This window comes from Lupinus angustifolius, chromosome LG06 (assembly GCF_001865875.1).
Source record: "Lupinus angustifolius cultivar Tanjil chromosome LG06, LupAngTanjil_v1.0, whole genome shotgun sequence".
NCBI classification, from domain to species: domain Eukaryota; kingdom Viridiplantae; phylum Streptophyta; class Magnoliopsida; order Fabales; family Fabaceae; genus Lupinus; species Lupinus angustifolius.
This window is the reverse complement of record NC_032014.1, coordinates 19774317-19792869: the sequence shown is the minus strand read 5'-3', so window position 1 is coordinate 19792869 and position 18553 is coordinate 19774317. Positions and strand designations below refer to the sequence as shown.

At 37.5% G+C, this 18553-nt stretch overlaps 2 protein-coding genes across 5 annotated transcripts in view; both read left to right on the top strand.

The window, feature by feature from the left end:
* The window catches only part of LOC109350129 (kinesin-like protein KIN-4A), a 17248-nt gene extending 3906 nt beyond the window's left edge, over positions 1–13342 (top strand). For 2 of the 3 annotated variants that reach the window (XM_019591272.1, XM_019591274.1), the window contains 22 exons: positions 59–306; positions 6458–6645; positions 6777–6901; positions 7017–7053; positions 7467–7558; positions 7678–7785; positions 7879–7992; positions 8176–8269; positions 8564–8676; positions 9168–9263; positions 9367–9477; positions 9571–9687; positions 9767–9847; positions 10634–10705; positions 10928–11021; positions 11092–11123; positions 11455–11552; positions 11658–11753; positions 11853–12074; positions 12366–12531; positions 12753–12905; positions 12976–13259. In XM_019591272.1, coding sequence (XP_019446817.1) covers positions 59–306; positions 6458–6645; positions 6777–6901; positions 7017–7053; positions 7467–7558; positions 7678–7785; positions 7879–7992; positions 8176–8269; positions 8564–8676; positions 9168–9263; positions 9367–9477; positions 9571–9687; positions 9767–9847; positions 10634–10705; positions 10928–11021; positions 11092–11123; positions 11455–11552; positions 11658–11753; positions 11853–12074; positions 12366–12531; positions 12753–12905; positions 12976–13188 — 2670 coding nt within the window. In that variant the 3' untranslated portion in view covers positions 13189–13259. Of the gene's footprint in view, positions 1–58; positions 307–6457; positions 6646–6776; positions 6902–7016; positions 7054–7466; positions 7559–7677; positions 7786–7878; positions 7993–8175; positions 8270–8563; positions 8677–9167; positions 9264–9366; positions 9478–9570; positions 9688–9766; positions 9848–10633; positions 10706–10927; positions 11022–11091; positions 11124–11454; positions 11553–11657; positions 11754–11852; positions 12075–12365; positions 12532–12752; positions 12906–12975 lie in introns of all 3 variants that reach the window. The other variant, XM_019591273.1, reaches the window with a different exon arrangement.
* The window catches only part of LOC109350128 (sm-like protein LSM8), a 2349-nt gene continuing 2207 nt past the window's right edge, over positions 18412–18553 (top strand). For both annotated transcript variants that reach the window (XM_019591270.1, XM_019591269.1), the window contains exon 1: positions 18412–18484. In XM_019591270.1, coding sequence (XP_019446815.1) covers positions 18448–18484 — 37 coding nt within the window. In that variant the 5' untranslated portion in view covers positions 18412–18447. The remainder of the gene's footprint in view (positions 18485–18553) is intronic.

Sequence of the window (18553 nt, the reverse complement as noted above, 5' to 3'; positions counted from 1 at the left end):
AATCTTTTTTTGAATTCTTGTTGTTTATGGAGGCATAATTGTGAATTTGATTTTGAAGATTTTGAAGGAAGAGGTGAGGGACTTGTTGGATACAGAATCTTTAGGAAAAACAGAAACGTCTAATGGCCATTCTGGTAAAGTTCCTGGGAGGTCACCGATTCAAATTCGTGAAACATCAAATGGAGCAATAACATTGGCAGGATCAACCGAAGTTGCTGTAAGTACATTACAGGAGATGGCTGCTTGCTTGGAGCATGGTTCTTTAAGTAGGGCAACAGGAAGTACAAATATGAACAAGCAGTCCAGGTAAATAATCAGCTTTCAGCATTTCTTTTCCCCAAATTGATAAACGTTGCTCAATGGACTTATCTACATTACCAACAAGGTGTTAGTCCATTGGTATAAGACCCTACTAGATCCACAGGATGACCAAAAGGTCAAGGATTCGATTCCCGGGAGCGAACTTGTTGGGAGGGGTAGCCACGCATCCGAAAAGGATTAGTTCTAAAAAAGACTCACTTGTGAGGACTGTGACAGGATGCGGGGGAAACCACCCATCACTAGGGTGTATCGGAGGAGGCCACGTGGCAGTGTGACGTGGCAACTATAATTGCCAAAGCAGTGTTGCTATAACTGCCGAAGCAGTTTAGGAAGCTTGGGGCAGAAGCTATAAATAGGGGATAGGGAGAGTTATTGTAGGTAGCTTTTAAGAATTGAGTAGAGAAGAGGGATTTATTCAGGGAATTAATCTTGTAACGTGCAATTAATTCGGGGAATCAATTAGGGTTCATCTTGTAATCTTCTCCATTCTTCAAGCAATAAACGAGGTATTAGTATTCAGAATCGAATTAATTCTGAATCGATTGTGAAATCTTTCTTCTTCATTTATGTGATTCTTGTACGGTGTTATCACTGGTATCAGAGCACCGATTCCGGTGCCCTGAAAACCGCTGCTGTTTCGCCATAAATTCATGAAGATTGGAAGTATGTCACGTTCCGAAGAGGATTGGGAACAAGAAAGGGAAGAGATGAGAATGAGATTGGAATTGGCAGAATCATTGGTGAAGAAACATGAGGAACAAATGGTGGAAATGACCGCGAAGATGGACCGATACGTTTTCAGTGCCGAAGCCGATCACGGCGGCGACGCCGCGAGTTCCATTAACGAAGGAATCCGTCGCAATCGCGACGAGAGAAGGAGCCGCGAGACCGAGACGACTCCCGTGGCAACGGAGTTCCTCGCAGGAAGGACTTTCGCGGAAGAGAGGAGTCGCGCGGGGAAATTCACGGCAGAAGGGATGACTCCCGTGGCAATGAAGTTCGTCGGGGAAGAGAAGCTCACCAGGAAGATAAGTTCCGGGAAGGCGTTCTCGGCGGAAATGAATTCCGACGCAGAGTTCGTGCTAGACATGAAAACCGTACATGAGAACAGATCGGAAATGAATTCCGAGGGGGTGCACGCAATGAATTCGAGTTCCGACAGGAGATTCACGAAGGGAATGAGTTTCGAGGGGGTAACCGAGGCAGAAACGACTTCCGGGAAGGCATTCACGGTGGAGGAGAGTTTAGGCGGGAAATATGGAGGAAATTGGAAATTCCAATCTTCTTCGGCGAAGATGCGTATGGATGGACTCATCGATTGGAGAGGTATTTCCAGTTGAAGGAGCTTACAGAAGGGGAGAAAATGCAGGCCACAGTTATGCAACTTGAAGGGAAGGCATTGAGTTGGTACCATTGGTGGGAAAAATGCAACCCGATGCTGAATTAGGAAGGATTCAAGATTGTAGTGGTTCGAAGATTCCAACCTTCGATGATTCAGAATCCGTTTGAGTAGTTACTCACCCTCAAACAAACCAGGTTCGTTGAAGAATTTGTTGAGGATTTTGAGAAGTATGTTGGGGCATTGAGAAGCATCAATCCGGAATTCACCATGGGGATATTTCTGAATGGGTTGAAAGAAGAGCTTTGCACCGAGGTGAAGTTGTATGAGTTACAATCCTTATCCGATATAATCCAAAAGGTGCTATTGATTGAGCAGAAGAATGCAATCTTAAGTAGGAGGGGCTCGTTTGGGTATGCAAGCCGTACCGGAGGAAACCAAAGGACAAACCCTTATTCCAGAACGATAACGGTGGAATCGAAACCGATGGGGGAAGGGAAGCAGAACAACTTCGGGGGGAGTAATACAGTTGGACATTCTGCACCGAAACCCATCAGTGAAGTGATTCAGCCAAGAGGGGGAGAGTTCAAGCATTTGACCAACGCTGAGGTGAGGGAAAGGCGTGAAAAAGGGCTATGTTTTCGATGTGATGAGCCTTTTACTAGAGATGATCAGTGTAAAAATAGGCAATTTCGAATGCTTATTTTGGAGGAAGAAGAGGAAGATGAGGACGATATAGAGGAAGACAGTATAGACGTACCGATGGTACATAATCTGAGGTTATCGGGTTCACTACGACCCATTCATGGAAGGTAGAGGGGGTGTTAATGGGGAGAAAGGTGGTTGTCCTCATTGACTATGGGGCTTTTCACAACTTCATAGCTCATGAGGTTGTGCAGGAGTTGAATCTATTGGTTCAGAATACTACCTCTTATATGGTGGAGGTAGGAGATGGGCGTAAGGTGAAATGTATGGGGAAATGCGCGCATTTATCTTTCCAGATACAGAATCTGGAAGTGATCCAAGACTTATACCTCTTCAGTCTCAAAGGGGTTGATATGGTGTTGGGTTTGGAGTGGCTATCTGGATTGGGTGAGGTCCAAGCTGATTTTGGTAAATTGGAGCTCACGATCAAGCAAGGCCAAAAGTCGATCCGTATTACCGGAAACCCAGCCTTGGCCAAAACCGAGGTCTTATATGGTGCTTTGTTGCAGGTCATTCGAGCAGAGGGTGAAGGGTTGATCATGCATTGTGAATCATCAGGTCCGAGAAAGGAAGAGGTTGAGAGCACTCTGATCCGTATGTTGCAAGTGCTCGAGGATTTTGAAGAGTTATTCACAGATCCTACAGGTTTACCACCGGTACGAAGGCAGGATCATGCCATACATCTGATTGAGGGGGCAGCTATCCCCAATATTAGACTGTACAAATATCCTCACTATCAGAAAACAGAGATCGAAGGCTTGGTTAGGGAGATGTTGGGGTCAGAGGTGATTCAGCATAGCATCAGTCCTTAGTCTAGTCTTGTCATTTTGGTGAAAAAGAAGGATGGGGGTTGGAGGTTCTGTGTCGATTATCGGGCCCTAAACAAGGTGACCATTCCAAATAAATTCCCTATCCCGACTATTGAGGAGTTATTGGATGAGATTAGAGGGGCCATAGTTTTCACCAAATTAGATTTGAAATCTGGGTATCATCATATTCGGATGCGGAGTGAGGATGTGGAGAAGACTGTTTTTTGAACCCATGAAGGTCATTATGAGTTTGTTGTGATGCCTTTCGGCCTCATGAATGCTCCTTCGACCTTTCAAGCTCTCATGAACGAGGTATTACGGTCCTACTTGTGGAGATTTGCTTTGGTTTTCTTCGACGATATTCTGGTTAACAGTCCTGATGAGGAATCTCACGAAAAGTAGTTACAGGAGGTGTTGACCATGTTGCAGGTCCATGCGTTGAAGGTCAACAGGAAGAAATGCAGTTTTGTTAAACCCAGTTTAGAATATTTGGGCCATATTATCTCTCGTTCTGGAGTGGCCGCGGATGAGTCTAAAGTGGCCACTATGAGTTCTTGGCCAATACCCCGTGATGTGAAGAGTTTATGGGCCTCACAGGTTATTACCGTAGGTTTGTGCAAGGGTATGGGAGAATTGCCAAATCTCTCACGGATTTATTGGAAAAAGATAACTTCGTGTGGACCGAAGAAGCCACTCAGGCCTTTCAGACCCTCAAGATGGCCATGGTCAGTTTACCGATGTTGGTCGTGCCCGACTTCTCGAAGACCTTTGTGTTAGAAACTGATACTTCCAGTAAGGGAATTGGGGCCGTGTTGATGCAAGAAGGTCGCCCTTTAGTTTTCTGGAGTAAGGGGTTATCAGCGAGATCCTAGCTCAAATCGATTTATGAATGAGAGTTGATGGCGTTGGTTCAGGCCGTGCAGAAGTGGAAGCATTACTTGTTGGGTCGCCACTTTGTTATTAAAACGGACCAACGAAGTTTGAAATTCCTTACAGATCAGAGGCTATTGAGTGAGGAATAGTTTAAATGGGCGGTAAAACTCATTGCGTTGGATTTTGAGATTCAGTTCAAACCCGGAAGGGAGAATTATGTGGCGCGTTATCGAGGAAGGCCTATTATTCGGCACTCTCAGTGATAAATGTTGGAGATGCCGAGGGTTGGTTCCAAGAGGTTCAGCAAGAACCTAAGTAGAGGAAGGTAATCCAGCATTTGGTAGAAAATCCCGAGTCTCATCCGGGGTTCCAATTTTAGACAGGGTGATTGTTGTATAAGGGGAGGTTGGTTCTGCCCAAGACATCTGACAAGTTACCTCTGATCTTAGCTAAGTGTCACGACAGTGTAGTCGGGGGTCACTCCGGGTTATTCCGCATTTACAAGCGGGTTTCGGGTTTCTTCTATTGGGACGGCATGCATGGTTATGTGAAGCAGTATATCGAGGCATGTGATGTTTGTCAACGCCAAAAGTACTCCGGTTGGCAGGTACTCGATTGAAGTACAACACGGCTTACCATCCTCAAACGGATGGGCAAACTGAGGTGGTGAATCGCGGATTGGAAACATATATTCGATGCTTTGCAGGGCCTAAGCCGAAGAAGTGGGTTGAATGACTTTCATGGGCAGAATTTTGGTTTAACACTACTAATAACGTTTCTACAGGTATGACTCCTTTAAAGGCCTTGTATGGGAGGGATCCTCCGACCTTGATTAAGGGGTGTACTTTTACGTCAAAGGTTGAGGAAGTAAATCAGCTCTTGGTTGCCCGAGATGAGATTCAAGAGTTGAGGCAGAATCTGTTACGTGCCCAAGATCTAATGAAGGCCCAGGCAGATAAACATAGACGGGAGGTGGAGTTTGAGGTTGGAGATTGGGTATTCCTGAAACTGCAACCTTACAGGTTGAAGACTTTAGCTTCCAGACCTTAGGCCAACCTGGCGGCTAAGTTCTATGGCCCTTACCGGATCTTGGAACGCATTGGAACGCATTGGACCTGTAGCTTGCCGATTGACATTGCCGGAGCATACACGGGTCCACCCCGTGTTTCATGTTTCTTTGTTGAAGAAAGCTCTGAAACTGGCTCAACAGTCTCAACCTCTTCCGTTGATGTTGTCCGAGGAGTTGGAATTGAAAGTGCAGCTGGCGACAATCCTATAACACCGTGTTGATCAAAATGGAGATGTTGAGGTGTTGGTGCAATGGGAAGGTTTTCCGGAGTGTGAAAATTCCTGGGAGTCAGCGGCTCAAATGCAAGAAGCTTTTCCTCAATTTGCCCTTGAGGACAAGTTGAGTCTTTTGGATGGGTATTGATAGGATGCAGGGGAGACCACCCATCACTAGGGTGTATCGGAGGAGGCCACGTGGCAGTGTGACGTGACAACTATGACTGCCAAAGCAGTGTTGCTGTAACTGCCGAAGCAGTTTAGGAAGCTTGGGGCAGAAAGCTATACATAGGAGATAGGGGGATTATTATAGGTAGCTTTTAAGAATTGAGTAGAGGTGAGGGATTGATTCAGGGAATTAATCTTGTAACGTGCAATTGATTCGGGGAATCGATTGGGGTTCATCTTGTAATCTTCTCCACTCTTCAAGTAATAAATGAGGTATTAGTACTCGGAATCGAATTGATTCCGAATCGATTGTGAAATCTTTCTTCTTCATTTCTGTGATTCTTGTACCGGTGTTATCAGAGTGGTATGGTGATATGCCATGGGGTGTGAAATTTAAAATTCTTTCTTTTCAAAACCATTTCATGCTGACACCACCACCATGTACAATATAAGCAATTCAAGTAATTATAACTTCCAAATTGTGTTCATTGTATGAGAAAGGTGAGCACTGAATGCAAAATCATTCTTCATATCAGAAAATCAGATGACTTTTCTAAATGGTGTTATCTCAATAGCAAGGAAAAATTACTTGGACCAACCTCATTAGAATTTAGTATCATTCATATTTATCAATTACCAAGTATTTGGTGTGGGACAGTTTTCTAAGTACTGCTTCTGTATTGGTTCTTTCTTTATTATTTTCCATTGATTGCGTAAGTATAACTTTTTACTGTAGTTTCCATTGGATTCTAAACATAAACAACAAATTTGAGTGATAGAAAAGTCTCATGTTTTTGGTTTACACAAGTTTTAATCTGGACAATCTAGTAAATTGTGGACATGATTTATGATAGAGTATTATGACTTTGTTCGATCCATGTAGCCGATCCTACCTAGTGGGACTAAGGCTTGGTTGTTATAATCTAGTAACTTGTGGCTCCCCTTTTGCTTGTATTAGTCGGTCACATGCCATCTTCACAATTACATTAGAACAGATGCGCAAACTTCATTCAATTTCTTCGAGCAATTACACTTCAGAGGAAGATATGGGTGAAGAGTACATTTCTGGGAAGCTCCATCTGGTAGATCTAGCTGGATCCGAACGAGCTAAAAGAACAGGCTCTGATGGTCTTCGTTTACAGGAAGGTTGGTGATACATGATTAACATGAATTCCTAGCATGCTTTTGTTTTAAAATACTGTCAGCCTCGTCGTTATAATAAATGAAGACATGGACTTTTTAGGGACATTATCTAAATCTTTTTTTTGGGTCAATAGGCATACACATCAATAAAGGTCTTCTTGCACTTGGTAATGTCATAAGTGCACTGGGGGATGAGAAAAAGAGAAAGGAGGGTGCACATGTTCCTTATCGGGATAGCAAACTAACTCGACTTTTACAGGTTAGAGTAACATTTGGTCATTTGATATACTAGTTAAGTTTATAAAAGTTTGTGAGATCAAGGTAACTTCAATCTCTAAGACTCTTTTTATCTGCCTCACTGGTCCTTGATGCAGGATTCACTTGGTGGAAACAGCAAGACTGTCATGATAGGTAATTACTGCACAAATTTGACTCATGGCTACAAACGTTAGTATTTAAGGATATCCTTATTTACCCTTGTTGAAATCCACTGAAAGTATGAAATGTTCTTCCTATTATAAACTTTATTCTTCTTATATTGTAAGAGAATGCCTTTTTTATATGCCATTTATACTAATCCTTTTTTATCGAGATAATAACACAGAAAGAGAACGACTAAATAGGTCTACTGCAACAACAAAAAACTGTAGGGGCGCGTTATTTGTTTACACCATATAAGACATGTTGGTTGAGCATCAGTTACATTAGTTATGTCCATTACAAACAAGATGAATTTGAATCATATATATAGATATAATTATAATATTCTTTCCTCAATTTAAACTAAAATGTTTTCAATCACAAAATGCTTCCCTTCTTTCCAGCTTGCATTAGCCCTGCAGACATCAATGCCGAGGAGAGTCTTAATACTCTAAAGTATGCAAATCGTGCACGCAATATTCAAAATAAGCCTGTTGTAAGTTTCCATGATTTTTGGTTACTTTAAGTTATTGTCCCATTCTTTGCCTTAGAAAGATGAGGAAATTTGACCTGTTCAAGTTTGAAATGTTACAATCTTTATTGTTAATTTTACAGGCTAATCGAGATTTTATATCCAATGAGATGCAGCAAATGCGCCAGCAGTTAAAATACTTGCAGGATGAACTTTGTGCTCGAGGAGGAGCTCCATCTGATGAATTACGGGTACATTATCATGATTGAAACTTGCACTTTAAATTTGCATGAGATTAGTTGAGTTTTATAATTTATATATAGCGTGATACTCTTCATGTGCAGGTCCTTAGGCAAAGGATTGCTTGGCTTGAAGCAACTAATGAGGACCTCTGTCGAAAACTTCATGAATATCGCAGCAGATGTGCTTTTGTCGGGAGAAGTGAAATAGATGAACTAGTATGTAAATAGGAAAAACATCAAATGCTTGTCTACTACATTTTCTTGTTTTGGTTTATATAAATACCACCCACATGATTAGATGGACTTGACACTATTGATTATATATGGCTATGGATGTATGTTAATTTTGTTTCCTAAAAATTACAAACAACTAGTACTTGATGTCATTTTTCTCCGCAGGATGGACATATTTATCATGAGAAAACTGATGGGCTTGAGAGGCAGTTACAGAGCTCAGATTCATCTGACCTTCCCATGGCTGAAAGTATATCAGGTAGACATTCATTTAGCTTTGTTTGGATCTGATAATAAGATTTTAGATGTATTGGATATTGGAACCTAGAAGAGGAGAGAGGAAATAGATGACTCATTTCCCCCACCCCTTCTTTCCGGAAGAATATATAAGCTCTTCTAGTTCCTAGTACATAGAGATTTTACTACTTCATATATGGCAGGTGCATATTCATCAATAATGGGACATAGCCATGTCTGAGAGAAATTCTTCCACTTTGGGCTTATGGCCAACTCTTCAATATTGAGACATTCACTTTTTTCCCCATTTTGGCAGGTGAGGATTCGAGGGAAACTGGTGAAGCAGCAAAAGAGCTGGAACATGTACTCTTGCAAAATAGAATGGATAAAGAGATGAATGAGTTAAATAAGTGCTTAGAGCAGAAAGAGGTTTTCTTTTAATTATTTATTTCAAAATTGTATATATGAGCAATCATAAATGCTTCCTTAGGAAATCAAGCTTCAATTTACTTAATATGTCTCAGATTCCATTTTATGCTATAACTTACAGTTTGATGGTAGCGATGTGAACTTGCGAATCTATATATCCGTGTATTGTTGACACTGTCAGAAACAACCTTAGTGCCCTATGTCTAGGTTACGGAAATCATGTACAAGAGAATTTGAAGTATTATTCAAGTCAGTAACTTCTATCATCGAGGAAGGGTAAAACAAGAATGTGCTAGTTGGTTATTTAATTGATCCACATGCTAATATCACTGGACCACAAAGAGAATCTATTTGTTATGTGTGTTTAACTATATATTATTCCTTGTATGGGCGAATATTATTCCCTTTTTTGCCATACAATCCTTGGTTATGATCAATGTGTATAGGTGAAATTTCAACTTAAACTGAATTTCATATTTTTTTTCTGGCAGTCTGAGATGAATCTTATTGGAGTCGACATTGAAGCACTCAAACAGCATTTTGGGAAGAAAATTATGGAACTTGAGGAAGAGAAAAGAACAGTGCAGGTTGGACTGGACATATTTAAATTTAAATAAATAGCTATCAAATGCCACACAAGGGCTAAGTCTCTATTTTACCCTAGTGATTGATTTTGAATGATAATGACAGAAAGAAAGGGACTGTTTGTTGCATGAGGTAGAAAAACTTGCTGCTAATTGTGATGGAGTGCAGAAAACTCAAGATGTTCGTGTCCAAAAATTGAAAGCACTGGAAGCACAGGTGAATTTCCACTTGTTGTCTGTCTAAAGTCACGAGGTTATCGTTCTAAATGATTTTTTGATTTATTTATTTGCTTTTAAATATTAACATCAGATTTTAGACCTCAAGAAAAAACAAGAAAGCCAGGTGCAGCTACTAAAACAAAAGCAGAAGATTGAAGAAGCTGCAAAAAGACTGCAAGCTGAAATACAATATCTAAAGTCTCAGAAGGCCAGTTTCCGTTATCTGAGCTAATTAGTTGTTAAAATTCTTGCTACATACCTTACATTTGTATTTATATATATTGCAGGTTCAGTTGCAGCATAAAATGAAGCGAGAGGCAGAACAATTTCGACAATGGAAGACTTATCGTGAGAAGGAGTTACTCCAGGTCGTTTGCTTACTTTGATAAAGATTGTGTTTTCTAGTCTTAAAAGTGCAAAGAAATTTCATATTGTCTATGATCAACTTGAGACTCTATTGATTGTGCATGCTTTTCGAAGTCCATGTTTTGTCTCAGCACATGGCATACAAAATTTGTTTAATGGTGTGTTTGTAATCTTTATGTGCTTCTTATCACATCAAATAGTGGAATCCATGGTTTTAACTATTCATTATAGAAAACATGGTAGAGTCACGCCTTAGGTGGTTTGGACATGTGTGGAGATTATTAGAACCCCAGTAAGGAGAGTAAATCATATGAAAGTTACCCCAATTCCTAGAGGAAGAGGGAGGCTAAAACAACCATAGGCGATAAGATTACGAAAGATTGTTTTGAAATGAACATGATTTATGATAGAACATTATGATGTAGTTTGATCCATATAGTGACCCCACCTAGTGTGATTAAGGCTTGGTTGTTGTTGTTTTGAAATAAATTCCTGTTTCTGGCTTCTATTTCTTATGAAGCGAGTTTATTGATGCTAACGAACCTTTGTTTTGATCTGGAATTTGAATATATTCTTATGTTTCTGTCTTTTCTACTTGGTTCACACTGTTCTTTTATGAGTTTATCTCAAAGTTTTATTCCTTTTGCTTATTGATCAGTGGAGATTTTCTATTTTGCAGTGGTGTTGTCCTCTAAACATTAATCACGTTGCGGTGCTTAAAGCTTGGAGTAATTTGTGTGCTTGTTTCATACTACTCTAATTTTAATATTGGCTTTTATTTTAAGCAGTTGAAAAAGGAGGGAAGAAGAAATGAGTATGAAATGCATAAACTTGAGGCTCTAAACCAGAGGCAAAAAATGGTAAACTGAAGATCTAAGTTTTATCATTTCCTTGCTCATTTTCAGATTGCTAGGAATCTGAATCAGATCTAAAATTGCCATTGTCATTGTCATTGTGATTGAGTAAGAATGAAGTAGATTGAGTGTAAAAACCATACCTATAGAAGAAGGCTTCTCATTTTCACATTGTGATTTAGACAATTTGTAGCAGCTGTTATAACTCATTCTAATCATTCTTTTCAGGTCCTTCAAAGAAAGACAGAGGAAGCAACAATGGCTACAAAAAGGCTAAAAGAATTGTTGGATGCCCGCAAATATTCGCTGCATGAAAACTCTGGTAGAACATAACCTGGTATTAATTTCTTTTTACGTTTTCTGGTTTCCTAATTTTTTGCTGTATATTTCAGTGTATGCAAATGGACATCTACAGCCAGGGAAGGTAATGATCAATAATGAATACTTTAGCTTATAAGTTATGCTATTTGTTCCAATAAAACAACTCAGCTACTTAGTTTTTATCTGCCTTTAACCAATCCAATCCTTGTGCATTCATTGAGGAATTTAAGATAGTCTTTTTATTTATATTATATCAGGCTAACAAGCTGTTTTCGGTTTAATTTAATGAAATCATGCTTTTTAATTTCTTTCCCTACATATTAAAACTTGGGTGTTTATAGAGCTCATTATCACAACCTTCAACTTACTTTTCTGTTATTTACTGTTTAAAATAATTTTTTTTTAAACAATTTAAACCTAACTTGTATGTCTAGGTGAACGAGAAATCCCTCCACAGGTGGCTTGATCAAGAGCTTGAGGTCATGGTGCATGTGCATGAAGTTCGCGCTGAATTTGATAAACAAAAGCAATTGTATGTGATCACAATTGTTTCTCACATTTTCTTTTTCCTTAGGTAATATATATCACATACCGAAACTATATTTTCTTTCTACAACTGATTGGAAATTTTTTTCAGCCAAGCTGCACTGGAAGAAGAGTTGGCTTTACTGAAACAAGTGGATCAATTTTCATATGGGCAAAGTATCTCCACACATAGGAGCAGATATTCCAGGTAGAAAAAAATTCATGCATCACTGTGTGAAGGGTGTCTTTCTTCTTCTATTTGGAGCATTGTGCTGTTTCTTTAACGTGCGTTTTTCCCATTTGTTAGATTGTTATCCATGTCACCAGGTGTAAAAGTGGCAAGAATATCCTCTCTTGAAAACATGCTAGGCATGTCCTCAGTTGCTTTGAAATCCATGGCTTCACAACTTACTGGGGCAGAAGAAAGGGAACGCACACTAAATAACCGTGAGCGTTGGAATCAGCTACGTTCAATGGGAGATGCGAAGAATGTGCTTCAGTATTTGTTCAATGCTACAGCAGAAACTAGGTGCTTTCAAAATCTTCTGAGGATCTGATTAAATTTTCTAGTTTAATTTATATCAGTTGCCTAGACATTAGAGTTATCAAGTTAGTTTTTTGACATGATTTTTCTTTTGTAAAGAATCCAAGGAACAAGTAATTCATTGCCAAGTTCCTGAAGAAAATCTAAGCAATCTGTTAAATACTGTTGATATGATACATTCCTTTCTCTTGAGATGATTCAATCTGAAGTGTGTTTTACCTGGGTATTTTTTACTTAATTAAATATACATTCTACCTTTTGTTTTGTCTTTAACAGATGCCAGTTGTGGGAAAAGCATGTGGAACTTAAGGACTTGAAAGAACAACTAAGTGAGCTTGTAACACTACTACAACAAAGTGAAGCACAGAGAAAAGAACTTATGACAGAGCAAAAAACTTGTGAACAAGCTGCTATCGTCGCATTGAATACACCGACAGAATTGGTAAGGTTTCATTCATTTTATCAGTGATTAGCATGAGCTTGAATGGCAAAATGTTTTAATTCCTACATCAGATTAGACAGCTAAATAGTAAAGAGTAGTACTAACTAGTTTTTAAGTAGTTTACCACGAGAAGCCAAAATTGAAGATTGGATAAAGTTCTTGACCTTTATATGTTAACCGCTGAACCCAAATTATATTAAGTTTCTGACTGAAACCAACAGGAAAAATCACGGTCCTTGAAACACCTGGCCGATGAAATGAGTGGTCCATTGTCTCCCATGTCACTTCCTGCACCAAAGCAACTCAAATTCAGCCCTGGAGTTGTTAACGGGTCAGCCAGGGAGTCACTCACATTTGTGGATGATGCACAAAAGGTATGTTTCATTCTGTTTCTCTGATGATCTTATTTTGTTTTTCAATTAAGTAGTAATGATTTATATTCAGATGATACCCTTGGGAGAGTTATCATCAAAAAGGCTAGTAGCTATAGGACAAGCTGGAAAGCTTTGGAGGTGGAAGAGAAGTCATCATCAATGGCTGCTACAGTTCAAATGGAAGTGGCAAAAGCCCTGGAAACTCTCGGAATGGATCAAGCATAGTGATGAGACAATCATGAGGTCAAGGCCTCGAGCACAAGCATCGATAAATATGATATGATGTTTAGCTGATAACACGGGATATTATTACTATGAATATTTACTGACTTGTGTTTAAACATGGCTTGACAAGAATACAGATAGTTTCAGGTAATCTTTTAGATCCAACACAATCCACCTCTGCTAAGCACGTTTTCCAATTTTTCAGTACTACCTAAAAGAAAATGCTGCATGGTTTCTTTCTAGGAAATGTATAGACTGATTTATAATGTGTTCAAATATGCTTAGCTATAGCTAGTCTAAGCTGTTTCTCCACAAATAGTTTAATTATATTTCGTTGGTCTAGTAGTGTAAGACTCCACTAGATCTCAAAGGCCAAAAGGTCAAGAGTTCGATTTCTAGGAGCTCACTTGTTAGGAGGGGCAACCACACACCCCGGAATGGATTAGTTCCTTACCAAAAAAACTTTAAGAATTCAGTGACGTTTTGAATAGTGGAATTCAGTTAATCGCTGGTTGCCTTTAATTGAAGTTCTGGTTGTAACTGGAAATGTTCTTGCAGATTTTAGTATGTATGCAGTCATGATATAAATCAGAAGAGCTTCCAGGTGGTCCTTTTTGATGTAAATGCACATGGTAGCTGGCTTAGGCATATACTGACATCGTCAACATCACAGAAAATTAGTTTAAGATTGACCTAAAGGAAAAAGGTTCCACTCCTTTTGCCTTTTTGTGTATATTATTAGATGATATAGTTTGTGATGAAGCTGTTCCATGGTATTCTGTAGCTTTTTTCAAATTTTTGTTTTGGAAATTGTGATCAGTGCAGCGAAAAATCTGTTTATACTGATGAAATAGTTCTCAGAATGCTTGTGTATTATGATCTCAGCTAGTTTTCTTTACACTTGATGCTTTTGTTGAGTAAATTAGGCTCCACAGTCTCTGGAAATGAAATGATGAATGGTTGAACTAAAATTGCAAAGTTCCACATGCACTGCAATTCTCTCTTCTCCTTGACTTGCACCGCAAGTTCTGAAACGTGGAAATGGAATGGAAACATATGGCAGAAGAACAAGTTAGTCGAAATCGAGATATTAAGTAAGTTCATGAGGGGAATGACATTTAAAATGAGTGATCGAAATTCGTAAACCGGTTGGATGATAATAGAATATGTTCCAGGTCAGATAGAACATTGTGTAATGAGCATTCAATATTTTTGTTTACTCACTGAGAAGCATTGTACTCACCTGTTAGAGTACCAAACCATTCTCCCATCATCATTAACCTGAAAAATACAAGACCACTAGAAGAAAGGCTTTCAAATTCTATAATATGTTGAGGTTGTTACCTCAGTTCCTTCCACTGATCAAGTATACTTTGAACACACATACAAGTGGAAGTAGATCACAAAATTATACAGCAACATTTGAACATTTATCTCACTAGGTGAGATCGACTACATGAATCAAACGATATCATAATATTTTATCATAAAATTATACTGAAATTAAAGTGCATGAACAATCTTTACACTATTACATATACCCCAGTTTTCAGATTAGAGCTGAGGGATGATGAGTCAAGAATAATTCTGAAAAGTCTAAATGTGAAACTTCAGAATAATCCTTTAAACATAGTACTCGACTAGCAGTTACGAAACCTTAGAACTCTTATAATCATTACACAACTTCCCAAAACAAAAACAAAAGAGTAAAAGTCCTATTTTGGCCTGTTAATTTTTGTGTGTTTTCACATGAAAAATTAAAAAAATCCAAAATAATCCCAAAAAATAACAAATACAAGTCAAATTAGTATTTTTAGTATTTGTATGACTCTTAACAAAGACTATTTTAGCTTAAATTTGTAATCTCTAAATACTATTTTGGAGCTTTAGTTTTTGAAAGATTAAAATGGTACATGTGAAAATTTATAAGGAGCAATTTGGATATTTACCAGAAGGAACTTGGAGACTTGAGTACAAAATTCTTCCGCGGTAACTTAAAGAGAAGTATGATAAACATGAGATTTCTGCTGTCATGAATACTAAGGGAAAGTGGCTATAGGATCTAGATGAAATTGGGAATACTTATGTTAGTCACTTTCTACTTTCTAGGCATTCTTGCATCAACAAATAAAAGATCTAAAATTACCAATCTTGTTATTCAAGCAAAATGATTTAATTCAACCTTTCACTACCAGTGATTTCTATCAACACTTTTAGCCATTTGTTCATAAAATGCTCCTGAGCCTGTTGGATGCAACAATGAATTCTACAATGCATCTTGGAATATTGTTGGTGAGGAAATCATTAATGCAATTGTACACTTATTTCAAACAGGTCATTTCCCAAACAAATTCTTGGAACCATCAGAGGTGGGGGATTCCAGTTGTTATTAGGTCATGGAAAAAGTGAAGAGCTACTACGATATATCATGTTACCACTATTGCTTTATTAAGAATAATTTCTAAATTAATAATACAGCTTGATAAACTATGCTTAGAATTACATATAGAGAGCTTGTTCTTCTCTAAACAGATTAGAGTTTGTAATTTTATCCCAAGAGTTTTCTTTAGATATTTTCTTTGGACTCAGTTCTCTTGCTTTTTCTGTCTTTCGTTTTCTCTATACAAGAGTTTATACATATATCTTTGATATTGAAGTCTTCAGTATTTATATTTGTAGTGAATGTTCTACTTCAGTTTTCAATTGTGTCAATGATGTTCTTCAAACAATCTTCTTAGCATGATACATTGGATCAAATAGATCCATTCTTAGACGAATTCTACCCTTTGAGAAATAGCTTTTAATGCACTAATTGCCTTTTCAAAGTGTTTTGATATACTATTTTTCGTCCAAAATCCTTAGTGTTTTCCTTAAATATATCATATGATGTAAGCATAAACATTAAAGGATAGATACATACAATCACATCAAATATATACTTATAAATGCCGATCATATTATCCGAGATTCAAGAGATCATATAAATAGATTGTGATAGTTAAAACATATGATTATATAATCCACATAGAGACATAGATTTATTACCAGAATTGAATTGTACCATGCATCTTTATTTTTTGGTATAAGGTATTATCTTAATTAATGAGTATGAAATTAATTTATTTTGGTATATACGATTCTCTTTCTCAACAATTATAATTCTTAGTAATCAAACTTTGATTATTGGTCTAGTGTGTAGGTTGAAAATGAGCTGAATCGAGTCAAATCAAAACTCAATTTGATTTAAGTCGATAAGAATTTATTCAGTTCGAAACTCAACTCAAGTTCAATAGGAGTTATTTTTTTTAGTTCGAGTTCAGCGCAATTTAAGAACCAGATTAACTTCAACACAAATATAATTGAATCTTTTTTGTACATGGAAGTTAACTTATTCTTTAAAGAGAAAAAAATGAATTATTATACATTTTTAATTTGTTCAAAAAAAATAATAATATAAGCGACTATAATATTTAGATGAAATTAGGAATAGTTTTGTTAGACTCTCATCAACAAATTGTTGATAAATGAGACAAAAAATTGAAACATCCTTCCCCGTCTCCATTCATTCCTTTGTTTTAGTCCCCAGTTCTCTAATTCACTGACCTCTCTCCTCTAACATCGCCTTGAGAAACACATTTCTCTCATTCGCTCTCTTTCTCTCCTTCGTCATTCTGCTCAACCGCTCCAAGGTGCGTTTCATTTCTCTCGTTTTTCGCTATTGTTTTTCTTTTATTGGTTTCACCACGCTTTGACTATGTTTCAGAAATCCTTTTCTCTCGTTTTTTACTATGCTGATTTTATTTAATAATTCATGAGGTTGATGGAATTAAATCTTTTGTTAGGTAATGCAGTAGGGACCATATTTTCCATGTTACAAGTTTTTTTTTTTCCTGCTATGAAGTTATAGTAACTAGAATTTTAAATTCTATATAATTGGTTTCACTTTTGATATAGGCAATGGCTTAGCTATTAGAAACCTTATCTATGTTGAATTTCATCATGTATATACACGTTGGACCAGAGTTGAATTAGAAAAGTTTAAAAAAGTGCATGTTACTACATAAAAGTTGACCTTTTTTTTTACCTATATTAGAACCATTTGTTTGTTTGGGAGTTTTGAGGATAATGAAATACAATGGGATGGAAATGGAAAGAAAGGGATAAAATGGAATAGGAGTAATCTTCCTGTGTTTGGATGTTTCCATTCTACTGGTTACATACACCCAATTTGGGGTGGAATGGAAAAGATTTCCATTCCATTTAACTTTTTCTTATAAAACCGATGGAATCTGGTTCGGTTTCCTCTATCCTTAGGGAAGGTAACTGCATGCTGATATTTTGGCACAGACTAGGAGTATCTAATTGATTACTGAGCTGTGGGACATAGTTCCGTTCGAAATGTTATTGTCTATTGCTGAGTTTTCGTGCTGTTGCCCATATGGGTTTATGGTTATCACAAGAAACTTATGCTTAAGCCTACCTATATATCTTAATTCATCTCTATTACTTTGCCATATGAAGATAAACATTTCTTGACAAACCTCCATCTCCATTTCTCTGTAAGTTATTTCTTTTAATTTTAATTTATGGTTTCAATTTTCAAAACTCCAATAAGGATCTTTATTTGGCTAGGCTGAATTATGAAATCTAAAATGCATTTTGACTCTGCTTTTTGTATGGATTTGATTCTATTGGGGGTCGAACTGTGGAAGAGTGGAAGTAATAAAATGTGCAGTGTGTAGTTGTGTACTATGTTCAAAGTGGATCACATTTTAAAATGGATGATAATGAAATTTTGTCTAAGTGCTAACTGCTAAGTGCACATAAACCTTTGCTTTGTACCAATTGACTGATGTCGTGGATCTCATGCCCTTTTGAGAAATTTTACAGCACATGTTAACAGCTATGGTCTGAATTTACCTGTCAATGTGTGTTAATAGCTGTCCATTACATCTCCATATTTTTGTTTACAGCACTTGAACCTTTTGTTTGCTTTAAAAAAAGTTTGAATGTGCAATATCGATCATGGGAAGGTTATTATATTATGCATGGATGTTATTGATGTTTTGTACATGTTATTTTAAAAATAAGTAAGTTAGTCGCTAGTTTGCCAACCTTGGTTCTAATGTTTTTAAAACTGAGTACCACCATAAACTTTTAAAACCTATCTCTGAAGTTAATACTCAATTCATTTGTGACATTTTATTTCCTGCTCTGCCCAACTTTAGCTCGTTCAATGTGCATTTGCATTGTTTTAGTTGTTTTGACGATGAACCATCAGCAGGTGTGAGGATAAGCAAGTAACCAATTTTGCAAGATGTCAGCTGGGCCTGGACTTGAGTCTCTTGTATATCGTAAGTCATCTATGGCATACTTATGCATTCCTTTAATGTTTGATATTATATATATATATATATATATAT